Source organism: Medicago sativa, chromosome 6, assembly GCF_051527215.1.
Source record: "Medicago sativa cultivar Bolivia chromosome 6, Bolivia_mono, whole genome shotgun sequence".
In the NCBI taxonomy this organism is placed as follows: domain Eukaryota; kingdom Viridiplantae; phylum Streptophyta; class Magnoliopsida; order Fabales; family Fabaceae; genus Medicago; species Medicago sativa.
The window spans coordinates 7,668,178-7,680,165 of record NC_140754.1 but is presented as its reverse complement, the minus strand read 5'-3'; the positions used below and the strand labels follow the sequence as shown (position 1 = coordinate 7,680,165).

At 32.5% G+C, this 11,988-nt stretch overlaps 3 protein-coding genes across 3 annotated transcripts; all 3 read left to right on the top strand.

Moving 5' to 3' along the window:
* The first annotated feature begins 1,399 nt into the window (after nucleotides 1-1,399).
* Nucleotides 1,400-3,221, top strand: LOC146912490 (uncharacterized). Its single transcript, XM_085720734.1, has 5 exons — nucleotides 1,400-1,549; nucleotides 2,351-2,615; nucleotides 2,722-2,788; nucleotides 2,913-3,040; nucleotides 3,133-3,221. Exons 1-5 carry the CDS (start codon nucleotides 1,400-1,402, stop codon nucleotides 3,219-3,221), a joined length of 699 nt encoding a protein of 232 aa, XP_085576860.1.
* A 71-nt stretch (nucleotides 3,222-3,292) lies between these two features.
* On the top strand, nucleotides 3,293-4,965 carry LOC146912489 (uncharacterized). The gene is made up of 4 exons (XM_085717704.1): nucleotides 3,293-3,502; nucleotides 3,601-3,755; nucleotides 3,834-3,954; nucleotides 4,037-4,965. Exons 1-4 carry the CDS (start codon nucleotides 3,470-3,472, stop codon nucleotides 4,226-4,228), a joined length of 501 nt encoding a protein of 166 aa, XP_085573830.1. The 5' UTR covers nucleotides 3,293-3,469; the 3' UTR covers nucleotides 4,229-4,965.
* Nucleotides 4,966-8,366: 3,401 nt separating this feature from the next.
* Nucleotides 8,367-11,498, top strand: LOC146912488 (glycine-rich protein). Its single transcript, XM_085720656.1, has 2 exons — nucleotides 8,367-9,556; nucleotides 11,168-11,498. The coding sequence occupies exons 1-2, from the start codon at nucleotides 8,420-8,422 to the stop codon at nucleotides 11,252-11,254; spliced, it is 1,224 nt and encodes a 407-aa protein (XP_085576782.1). The 5' UTR covers nucleotides 8,367-8,419; the 3' UTR covers nucleotides 11,255-11,498.
* The last annotated feature ends 490 nt before the right edge of the window (nucleotides 11,499-11,988 follow it).

Sequence of the window (11,988 nt, the reverse complement as noted above, 5' to 3'; positions counted from 1 at the left end):
AGTTTGACAGAATTCTTAAGTTAGTCCTATAAGTTTCAAAAGTTTTAAATATATCATTTTAGTTTGACAAAATTTCTAAGTTAGTCCTTTAAGTTTCAAAAGTTTCAAATAGGTCTTTTTAGTTGATAAACTATTTCGCTGTTACCTCTGTTGTCAGTTAATCTATCTATATATAAAAGTTAACCCGGAAGCTAACTTTTGCCCTAATTTTAACCTAACCCTAATGCTTAATATTACTGTATTACCCCTACAAGCAACAAATCACTCCTATTACTTTGAACAAAACAACACATCACTCCTAAATCCAATCCAATCCAATCATATTTTCGCTCCTATTTTTTTATTAAAAACAAAAGAAAAATCCAATCCTATTTTCGCTCCTATTTTTTATTAAAAACAAAAGAAAATCATCCCCTATTTTTTTATGAAACCTAAACTAAACTAATTACCCTATTTTTTTTATGAAAAACAAAACAAACCTATTTTTTAATTAAAAATAAAACAAAATCCTATCCAACCTAATTATCCTATTTTTTATAAGACTGATTATTATTTTTTATTGTAGCTTATGTACTTATTTTGATAGTATTAATTTTCTAACCTATGTATAATAATCGTACATTAGCTAGAAATACAATAATACTATCTTTTTGAAAGGAGAAATACAGTAGTAGTATTGTTTACCAAACTAAGAAAAAGAAACGCAAGAATATTGAATTGTCGTGTTAGTATCATTTTACACTTAGAAATATACCCAGATATATCCTTTAGAATTATTCCAAAGAGATATCCCTCACTTAAATAACATTTTCTCTGTGATCAAGTTTTTAATTTTTGGTTTTGATGAAACATATGGCCCTTATTATTTTTCATTTTGAATATTCAAGCACCTATTTCAGAACTTAAAAACAGAATTATAAGATTAGTCCTGATCTCTCCTATTTTTTCTACTTATGAAAATGACTTTTTTTTTTGGAAAGGATTAAAAAGAACTTGACCTGCGTTTCCTTCTCATGTATTATGTTCTTAATTTTTTGTGAAGCCATACTTATCAATATGTCCTCTGATGCAATCCTTCCCTACTTATCCTTCTGCAATCTTTTCCTACCTAACAAAATGTGCTATTTTTATTGAAAAGCACTAAACAAATCTTTTCCACTATACAATCCTCTCCTACTTAACAATATTTCCTGTTTTTTATGGAAAACATCAAACATATCTCTCCTACTTAACAATATTTCCTGTTTTTTATGGAAAACATCAAACATATCGTTTCATAATCCATCAGACCTTGCTCAGCAGTTTTTGTCCCTTTATTCTATAAATACATCACAACCTAACACCAATATAATCTCATTCTAAACAACCGTCTTCCTTTCTTGAAAAACACCAAACAAAAATGTCTAGCATATACACCCCATTGTCAGCTATTTCTGGAGGAAAGAAGAACCTGAAGATGTGTGTGCGGGTTGCTCATATTTGGTTAATTCCAGAGAAGAAAGTTCCGACTAACATCATTTTCATGAACATGTTGCTGGTTGATGCAAAGGTTTGTGCAATATTTCAATGTTATTTTTTAAAGTAACCACTTACAAGCATATATTTCATAACACCAGAAAGTCATCACTAATTATTTTGTTGCCATTCTCTTTTTGTTGCTTATGCATGATTGAATGAATAATTGAGTTGAATATGACATAAGTTAGTTAGATTAGGTTCGATTTAACATGCTGCAAGTTTTAAAAATATATACAATATAAAATATATGCAATAAAGGATTATGACAGATGTTGAATACAACTCCATTACGGCTAAGTGTGCCTCTCACCACCTCAAAATTGTTTGCTGAAGTTTCATGCATAGGTACTGTGTGACTTTTGTGAATGAGACGACTGAAATTGTATTGCATGAGAGAGGGATGACTATTCAGTACTAGAGTAGAGTGTAATCAAATGGTGTCCGGGAATGCCAGCCAACAAGAATGTTTTCGTTCGATTTCTGACTCACAATTGGTGTGACTGTGTTGCACTGCCACCCTAACCTCTTTTGGTGCTCTCTTAACCAATCATGTTTCACCCAGCTTCTCCATTTCAATTACTGCTGCATCTGCATGCCTGTATTTTTTTTCTTTATTTGTCCTTTTTTTACTTTCACATTTTTAAAATAAATTATAGCAATGTTTAATATGATGATTATGACAAATGAATATGATCAATATGACTTATGTTCAAATTTGCACCAGTTAGTTGCTTCGTTCTTTTTTTTTTTATTTTAGATAGAATTTTCAAGGGTGCCTCTTTTTAGTTTTTTATTTTAACCACATATTCCCTACTGTTGTTGTCATCTATAGGGTGGACGCATCCACGCCACAGTTAGAGAATATTTGGTGGCAAAGTTCAGGTCAATGGTTGAGGAAGGGGGTACATATGAACTTCACAATGCAATCGTCAGTTTTAATGAAGGTCCATATAAGCTAACTTCGCACAAACACAAACTTAGTATGTTGCACAACTCAAATTTTACCAAAAAAGACTTGCCTACTATTCCTATCAATGTTTTTGATTTCATGTCATTCAATGAAATTCTCTCTTCAAATGTCGAGGGCACATCTGCTGGTAATACTTCGATTATGAATGTGTGTTGTACATCATTACTTATAACTCTCTACACTCCTTGAGAAAATTCTTTCAATTGTTTTTACTTTTCTATACATAATATCAGATGTTGTTGGTCATGTAATTGAAATGGGTGATGTAAGGGAAACTGAAAGGAGGGCAGGAAGAGCAAAGTGATTGATCTCACTTTGCAAGATCTGGAGTGAGCTTTATCTTTTTATTTGTGCCTCTTTCATGTAATATAATTTAATAAACATTGTGTGGATGCATTGATAATTACCTAATATTTGATTACAGAAACAACCGTTTGCATTGCTCTCTTTGGGGTGAACATGCTGACAAAATTGTGAGCTTTTTTGTTAACCACGACAACTCTTCGCCTGTTGTATTGATATTGCAGTTTTGCAAGACACGCAAATATTTAGGTATTTCATAGTTTTTAGTTTCTACTTTCTATTAATATCCACGAATGAAATGGGAAATAATGTTCACTTGCTGTTTAATTTGTTAAAACTAGGTGTAATGGGAATTGCTAATGGGTGTTTTGGGACTAAGCTCATACTTAATGGCGATTTACCTGATGTTGCTGTTTACATGGAAGGGTAAGCATTTACGTTTTTATAGAAAGTAGAAACTAAAAATTTATGATTGGTATGGACGTATTTTTTAAGACTTGATATACTATAATTACTACATCAATGAAACATTTTGCTGCTTATGTTTCATTCTTTTAATGACATTGGTATACTTTTATCAGCTTGAAAAATGCATCGCTCCAATTGACCTAAAGTGTTAGTCAGATTTCCACAAACATCTCTGCATCTCTGTCAGATGACTTGCTCAACACCAAGAGAATGACAATCGAAAGTATGATTGAGTCAACTCAGGTAGTTGTCTATTTTGGGAATTTTTAAATATTGTTTTGGATTAATCATTGATATTTATGTTCAAGATTTATATGCAAAAGGCGGTGAAATTTTTATAGGTGTGTCAAGGTTTGGTACTTGCCACTATATGTGAGATCGAAATTGGGGTTGAATGGTACTTTCGATCATGTACCCAGTGTGCTTCATTGGTCACTGTTGACATTGGAATGCTCCGTTGTCGCAAGTGCAAAACTTGCAAAAGCGCTGTGCCTAGGTATCCGAATCTTATCCGAATATAATTTTTGTTTTTATTATACGTAGAAGTCTATTGATACCGTTGATTATTTGTTAGGTTCAAGCTGCATGTCATTGTGATGGACGATACAGGGTCCACTATCTTTGTCCTTTTTGATCGCCAAGTGACACAATTTATTGGGCGTAACGTGGAAGACTTAATCAAAGAACGTGACAAGGTAGTGGATAAATGCATGTACTACATATGAGGATTTTTTTTTTCAAAGAATTTTCAACTAACATCTTCTAATCTTTCAACAGGGAGAAGGAGCCAGTGATTATCCTGCTGATTTTAATGTGCTTATTGACAAGCAAGTTCTTTTCAAGGTTGAGGTTGCTGAAGGAAATGTCGTAAAGAAGTATAGGAATTATGACGTTAAGAAGGCATCTGATGATGTTGGTGTCATTGAACAATTTATGTCTAAGTATAATTTGGAGGTAGTTCATATATGATATTACAATCTAATAATTGTTTTAGATTAATGCACATAAGGAAATCATCTTATGACTGATTGGTTCTTTTGTTGGTGTATGTGTGATAGAAACCCAATGATTGATCTGGTGAAGAGCTTAGTGTGGATGGTGTTGCAGCAAACAATTATAATGTTCAGATGGTACTTAATTGATTAATTATATATAATCTACAATTACTAATGAAATGCAGAAAATTTAATCTGTAAGAAATTTAAACAAATTTTTTTACGCAAATGTCTGCGGGATGTACAGGAGGTTGAAGACTCATGTAGCAATACCTCTGTGATTGACACACCAACCAGCAAGACAAGTCTTAAGAGGTCCTCTGATAACATTAACTCTGTGGCTGTTGAACATGGTGAAGCTGGTCAGGCATCGGTTACAAAACCTAACAGGGCTTTTCGTGTCAAGATTGAGCCTACCGACACTAAAGTTGTTTAACTTGCTCGAATGCTGGAACTATCTGCTTTGTTATCGAATTTCTTCAATCTCCATGAATCAGACATTTAGGATTCAGTGTTTTTCCTTTCTGTAACAGGGTCGATGTCATGGAAATTGTTTAATATGGCATATTAAAAACGTTTGTGGCAATTTATTTTATGAGTTGAATTATACTATTTTTTTCGATTCAAGGTAAGTATTTACTTTCATATTTGCGCTATATTTGTTCTTTTGTATGACCCGTACGTTAGCACGAGTCGATGGTCTAGTAATTAATTGATGCTGATGTAGCCGTTAAGTTGTTGACTTAGATCAAAATGTTGCCTTTTAAAAGCTCCAGGGTGTCAAAATGTTATGTTTAATGGCCGCAGATATCATTTTAGCACTATAAATGTCGTTTAATAGTGCTAGAAAGACATTTGTTGTTGTAAATAGTTGTCTTTCTAGCACTATAAAAGATCACTTGTGACCATTAAACATAGGTTTTTGACACCCTAGAGTTTTTAAAAGACAGCATTTGATCTAAGTCAACAACTTAACAACTACATCAACATTAGTTAAATGGATACTGACAGTAGGGGTAACGGTGAAATAGTTTATCAACTAAAAGGACCTATTTGAAACTTTTGAAACTTAAAGGACTAACTTGGGAATTCTGTCAAACTAAAAGGACCTAATTGAAACTTTCGAAACTTAAAGGACTAACTTGAGAGTTATGTCAAACTAAAAGTACCAAAAGTTGTATTTGACCTAAATATAATGAGTATGTTTGGTAAGACATAATTTTGAGTTTATAGTTTATATATTATGTCTTATAAGCTCATTTGATTATAAAAATGTTTGGTAACCTCCGTGTCCTTATCGAAAATCCAGTTTTCGAGCTACTTGATTTAGACTCCACCCTTCAAAATTCAAAATTTTATTGCTTAGACTCATTTTTTCATTTTTTTTTATTTTTTTATTTTTTCATATTCTCATAAAAATCTGAAAAAATTGCATTACATTTATTTGATTTTTAGAATTTTTCGGTGGTATTTATATATATTTTTATTTTATTTGACAATTTTATCATTTTTTTACTTTGTTTTTTTTTTGTTTTTATAAGCAAAATTCACAATTGTTTAAAAAGGAAAAATTATGGTTGTTGTTTATATATAAGCATATTTCAGATTATATAATTCTATATAATCTGATCTGTGTGTTTGGATTATAGAATCCGGAAATCTAAGGGCATTTTTGAAAGAGAAAAATAGAGCGCATGAGAAGAACATAGAATAAAAAAAGCAATAGCCTTGAGTCTTTTAGGAAAGTTGATAAGAATATTTGTCTTAAATTCAAGTGGTTTCCTTCGTTGAACTCTTTTTTTGTCAAGTAGCCTAGTGGTTAGAGCTCACAAATTTTAAATGTGGAGAAGTGGGGTGTCCGAGTTTCGAACTTTGAGCATTACATATATTATGCAATATTCATATCAACTGAGCTACGCTCACAAGGACTCCTTCGTTGAACTCTTTACTAACACTAATATTATTTTTTTCACCAACTCTAATATTGATGGCAACTCTTTAGAAAATTTTGCAAGGGCCGGATTTGGAGGAGACATGTTGGTGAATGATTTTCTCAAAAAAAAATGTTGGTGAATGATTTTTTTTGGAATTTCTTTTTGTCTTTTATGGTTTTGATTCTACTTTCTAACCTTTATTCTAAATTCTAAATCACTTGATAATTGATATGGTTCAGATTTAACTTCGAAAGAATGACAGACACATAAGGTCTTTGGGTCGGATTTTAAATCAACATTTGAGTTATTCAAAAAAATAATTAAGATGTGCTTCTAATAATTTCATTAGAAGATTCATATCTCTATCTTAAAATTTAACCTTCAATCACATTTTAATTGAAGGAATAGATTGTGTTGATTGATTTGTAAAAGAATAGCTTTTATCATAACTTAGGATTTGGATCTCTCATTTTCTCTTTATTACCGAGTTGTATATATCTATCTCTATATTTTATACACAACTTGATGAATGAGAAAGAATGAGAGAATGAGAAGGAGAGTATCCAGTTCCAATTTGCATAAACTATGCTTTGTTTTTGTTCATTTTATTTTTCGATGATGCATTTATTTTCTTTTCCATTCATGATAAAAGTCGATGTGTATCATATTTGCATAACTTATAAGTTTCTTGTAAATAATTTTATCATCCCTAATACATTAAAACATATATTATAAAAAAGAAGTAGAACAATTTCTAATAATGTGTATTTAATTACTTTTAATTATAAATTGTACTGCTTCCTACCACTATAATAAACAATAAAAAATTATTTTATAAATTTATATTAAATAATTGACATATCTGATCTATATTATAAACAAAAATAAGATACGTCGATTATTCCGTCCATTGTATAGTTTTGGCATATCTAATTATAAAAGAGATTAAGAATAACAAATCAACTTTGGTCCATTGTATATTTAATCCAAATTCTCAAATTTACAAAAATTCAAATTTCAACTGAATCAACTCAAAATTGATATTTAAATTTGCAAAATCGTACAATTTCATAAATTAACTCCAATTTCAACAATTTGGCTAAAATTGGAGCCTCACACTAAAATGTAAAACACTTCACCAAGTTCGAAAACACCACCCCACCACCCTAGTAGTAGTATATGTATTACCGTAAATAAATAGGGAAAAAAAAAATATGCCCATAATATTAAATACAGGCTCCCAAGTGTCTCTTGGTTAAAGGCGTATGCCTTAACTTTAAGGTCTTTGGTTCAAGAGCTGGTTAGGATGAAGTTGGTGACTAAAAACCATAAAATGAGGTATTTTAAAATACCTCTTTTTATTTTCATTCCAACGCAAAATAGTTTAATTTATGAGGTATTTTAAAATACCTCTTTTTATTTTCATTCCAACGCAAAATAGTTTAATTTTAAAATACCTCTTTTTATTTTCATTCCAATGCAAAATATTAATTTACTTTATAAAGAAATAAAGAGAAATACTAATAAATGTATTTGTTTAGAAGTCAAAAAATGAAATTTTTTGTTGTGAATTATGTAATCAATATATTGAAACTTTAAAAATGAATTTTTTTAACATAATTTTTTTAAATAATTTTCTCTTTTGAATCCTTAACAAGTGCATAAATAAAATTAATTACAACAGTTTAATATCAACTCATTTGAGATAATCAACTAATTTTGAATTTTGGCAATAATTTCTTTTAGTAAAAAAAAAAATTATTTGTTGTTGGTCAAAATTCTCTTTTTACCACCTTCATTTGTAATTTTTTTTTTTTTAAAGAAACTCCATTTATGAATATAGAATTCTTTTTCTTTTGAGAGGATATATATATACACATGGGAGCTGTTAACTTACACCCACCTAAAAACACTAAGGTGCAAGTTAACAAGATGCACATACTTGTATTTTACTAAAACACCCTTTTGTATCTATTAAATGATGTATATGATCAAATGAAGATCAAAATTTATTTATTAAATGACTATAGATCCTCGTCATTTTTTTGTGGTGGTTGGGGTTTGAACATCAAAACTTACACATATCCTCGCTACTTGTCCATTCGAAATAGTTTCAACTTTCAGCCACTGATTTTTCTCAGACAAATATAAATAACACTTTAGATCCTAAAATTCATCATCTTCATCATTCTTATTCAATTCTCTGATCCAAAAAAACCAATCAAGAAAAAATGTCATACTTCACTCGTGGCGGAAACGGCGACGAAAGCGTCGACGATTTCGATGAATACGATCCAACACCATACGGTGGTGGATACGACATTCACCTTACCTACGGTAGACCAATTCCACCTTCCGATGAAACATGTTACCCATCAGGTTCATCAAACAATGATTTTGATTATGATCGTCCTCAATTTGAATCTTATGCTCAACCTTCTGCTTATGGTGATGAAGCTCTTGCTACTGAGTATAGTAGCTATTCTAGACCTAAACCTAGACCTGCTCCTTGTGGTTTTCATCCTGAATCTGGTGGTGGTGGTGGTGGTGGGTATGGGAGGAAACAAGGATCTGGGTATGGTGGTCAAGAATCTGAAATTGGATCTGGGTATGGTGGGAGGAAGCAAGAGGGTGAATATGGATCTGGGTATGGTGGTGGTGGGGCCCAGGAGGGTGAATATGGATCTGGGTATGGTGGGAGAAAGCAAGATTCTGAATTTGGATCTGGGTATGGGAGAAAGAATGAGGAAAGTGAATATGGGTCTGGTTATGGTGGAAGGAAGCAAGAATCTGGATATGGTGGGACCCAGGAGTCTGAATATGGGAGAAAGAATGAGGAAAGTGATTATGGGTCTGGGTATGGTGGGAGGAAGCAAGAATCTGGATATGGGTCTGGGTATGGTGGGAGAAAGAATGAGGAGGAGAGTGAGGGTTATGGGAGGAAGAATGAGGAGGAGAGTGAGGGTTATGGGAGGAAGAAGAGTGGTTATGGGGAGGAAGAAGGGTATGGAGGAGGGAGGAGTGAGTATGAGAGGAAGCCTAGCTATGGAAGGAGTGACGATGAGGAGAAGCCGAGCTATGGGAGGAAAACTAGCTATGGACGGAGTGATGAGGAGGAGAAGCCGAGCTATGGGAGGACTGAGTATGAGAGGAAACCTAGCTATGGAAGGAGTGATGATGAGGAGAAGCCAAGCTATGGGAGGACTGCTGAGTACGAGAGGAAACCTAGCTATGGAAGGAGTGATGATGAGGAGAAGCCGAGCTATGGGAGGAAAACTAGCTATGGAAGGAGTGATGATGAGGAGAAACCGAGCTATGGTTATGAGAGGCGTGGTGATGATGATGAGGGATACGGTCGTAAGAAATATGTGAGTAATCTTACTTATGGATTTATGGTTATGAAATTTTAATTGACATAGTTTAATATTCTAATTTAGAGATATGATAATGTTGTTTTCATGTGTGTGTGTGTGTGTGTGTGTACACTTATAGTTTTGGCCTTTGGTAGGATCTTACAATCTGTGTTATGATCCTTGCGTTACAAGTTACAACCCCTTCCAATCCTAGGTAGGATATAGTTTGACTACATTGCTTTGAATTAATAATCGCCAAATTGGTACACTTCAAATTCTTGAGAAAAATGGCATTTCCCCCCTTGCCCCTAAATCCTAATAGTGTACCCCACTATGATGATGATAATTCACTTCATAAATCGTTATTATAGTGTAATTGCGTGAACTAATTGGTAATTTGCTATAGTGTAGTGTTTTTTCACACTTGTTTCATGACATAAAGTTATTTTTATTTTCACAAGTTTCACACAATTGTTGATAGAAATATGTGGAGTTTTCCTTGTTCCCTCTTTGGTTGTAGTAACAATTTTTGTTTAGTTTTTCCACACTCTCTTCAATTGTAGCGACATTTATGTGCTTATTGAGTAAGCATTTGATTAAACAGATGATCCTAGTGCCTAATTCTTAAACGCTATGCAGACAATAGTCACATTTGTAGTGGCTCCTAGGTGCTAGGTGAGCCCTTTTTTTTCATAGCAACTGTAGTGACTGTTATATAGTGAAGCTCTTGTTAAAGTCTGAATATGCCCTCAATTGATAACAATGAACTTCGATTATTAGTTCTCAGTTTGACTTTAATTTGATTATTCTTCTGCTTTGAGCTTTTATGTGTATGATACTATGGTATAATCTTCTTGTATTGTTTCCCTATTTTGAGCTTTTGGGTCTCAGATGCTACGCTCCGTTATCTGCCATTTACTACACAGCTGAAATACGTGCTGAATATCTAATGATTTCTGCCATAATATATAATACATGGCATGTTAGTTTCATAGATTTGAAATGCTTAAAGCTCAGTCCACTTACTGACAGTTAAAAACCATAACCCGCTAGCTGCATTATTTCTTTAAGTAGATACGATTACTTTGATGCACTGTTTAAAAAGATAATGAAACTTTTCCAACTTACTCTGATAAATCTGTGAAATTTTCAGGGATGATAGGCTGAACTGAAACATATTTATTTATAGAATATCATTTAACAAATCATTTTTTTAATGAAACTAATCTGAACTAGTCTGACTTTTGCTGCATTCCATTCCTTACCCCCATTTGCAGAGAAGAAAAACAGGTTTAAGGGATGCCATGGAACCTATTACCATTCCATTTCATTCGATCACTTACTGCCAATACAAACATGGCCTTTAGACTCGCGGTTTCTTAATGAAAATTTCTCTGTTCGATGAAACTTTTGAATTTCTATTACAGAATTATATCATTTCAAAATTGTTCACTTGTTGGCTCTTTGCATTATTTCTATCTGTAGTATGCACTACGCAGTGCTTCTTTTTCCTAACATTCCAATAATGTGCATTTTATGGGTTTTGCAAGCAATGTAAAATGTTTTACTCGGTAATTGTAAATATTTTAGTCGGTATTCATTGAATGATGTTTTTGTACGATGCAGGGAGGAGATGAAGGCTCCGATGATGATGAGGGGAGGAAGAAGCATCACCACAAGAGTCACCATCGCAAGAGCTATGATGACGAGTAAACAACATGACTGTCGTTGCTGTTTGAATGGAAGTCTTCCCATAATTACCTACTAAATAAAGGGTTGACTCATAGCGTGATATCTTCCTTTCTTGTTTGGACTATATTATGAAGTATTGAGCTTTCAGAACTATTGGTCTAAACTAAATGTATTGCTGTTTGGCTTTTCAGTTATTATAATATCCCTAATGTTTGAGTTGTTATGTTACACTATTTCTCTGTTTGGAAATGTTTGAATTTGATTATACCTGATATGATATTGCCTGCTAATGCATCCCACTAATGCACCATGCTTGTTTAATTATTTAATATGATAAATAAATGAAAGTCATTCCAAAGAAGTTTGTTATAAGCAGGAGTGTGGTAATTCTATGTCATGTAAAACATAAAGTGTAAGAGCAACATTAACCTTTTAAGGTTGTATTAGATGCACTTTGAGGGTAACGCAGTTAAACAATACTTTACAAGTTGAGTTATAGGCTTATACAATATTTTCATTCTATCTTTTGATTTGTAATTAATGGACAACGCATTTTGAAGAAGAGCATGGTAACAGAAGGTGGGAGTAGAGAGTTAACAATTGAGAGCGAAAGTCCGGGAGATTTGAAATATTAACGAGGGAAAAAAATCGATTATTTTCACTTTTGAAAGTTGTGGGAAAATATATTAAATGCATAGAATGCTTTTACAATGTCTTTTTTTTTTTTTTTTTTTTTTTTTAAGTTAAGCTTATAC

Bases quoted from the DNA above. Each gene is read 5' to 3' on its own strand.
- LOC146912489 (XM_085717704.1), top strand. From the start codon at position 3,470: ATGACAATCGAAAGTATGATTGAGTCAACTCAG. The intron at 3,503-3,600 runs GTAGTTGTCTAT...AAATTTTTATAG, and splicing joins GTATGATTGAGTCAACTCAG to GTGTGTCAAGGTTTGGTACT. The intron at 3,955-4,036 runs GTAGTGGATAAA...ATCTTTCAACAG, and splicing joins TAATCAAAGAACGTGACAAG to GGAGAAGGAGCCAGTGATTA.
- LOC146912488 (XM_085720656.1), top strand. From the start codon at position 8,420: ATGTCATACTTCACTCGTGGCGGAAACGGCGACGAAAGCGTCGACGAT. The intron at 9,557-11,167 runs GTGAGTAATCTT...TGTACGATGCAG, and splicing joins GATACGGTCGTAAGAAATAT to GGAGGAGATGAAGGCTCCGA.
- LOC146912490 (XM_085720734.1), top strand. From the start codon at position 1,400: ATGTCTAGCATATACACCCCATTGTCAGCTATTTCTGGAGGAAAGAAG. The intron at 2,616-2,721 runs GTAATACTTCGA...ACATAATATCAG, and splicing joins TGTCGAGGGCACATCTGCTG to ATGTTGTTGGTCATGTAATT. The intron at 2,789-2,912 runs GTGATTGATCTC...ATTTGATTACAG, and splicing joins AGGAGGGCAGGAAGAGCAAA to AAACAACCGTTTGCATTGCT.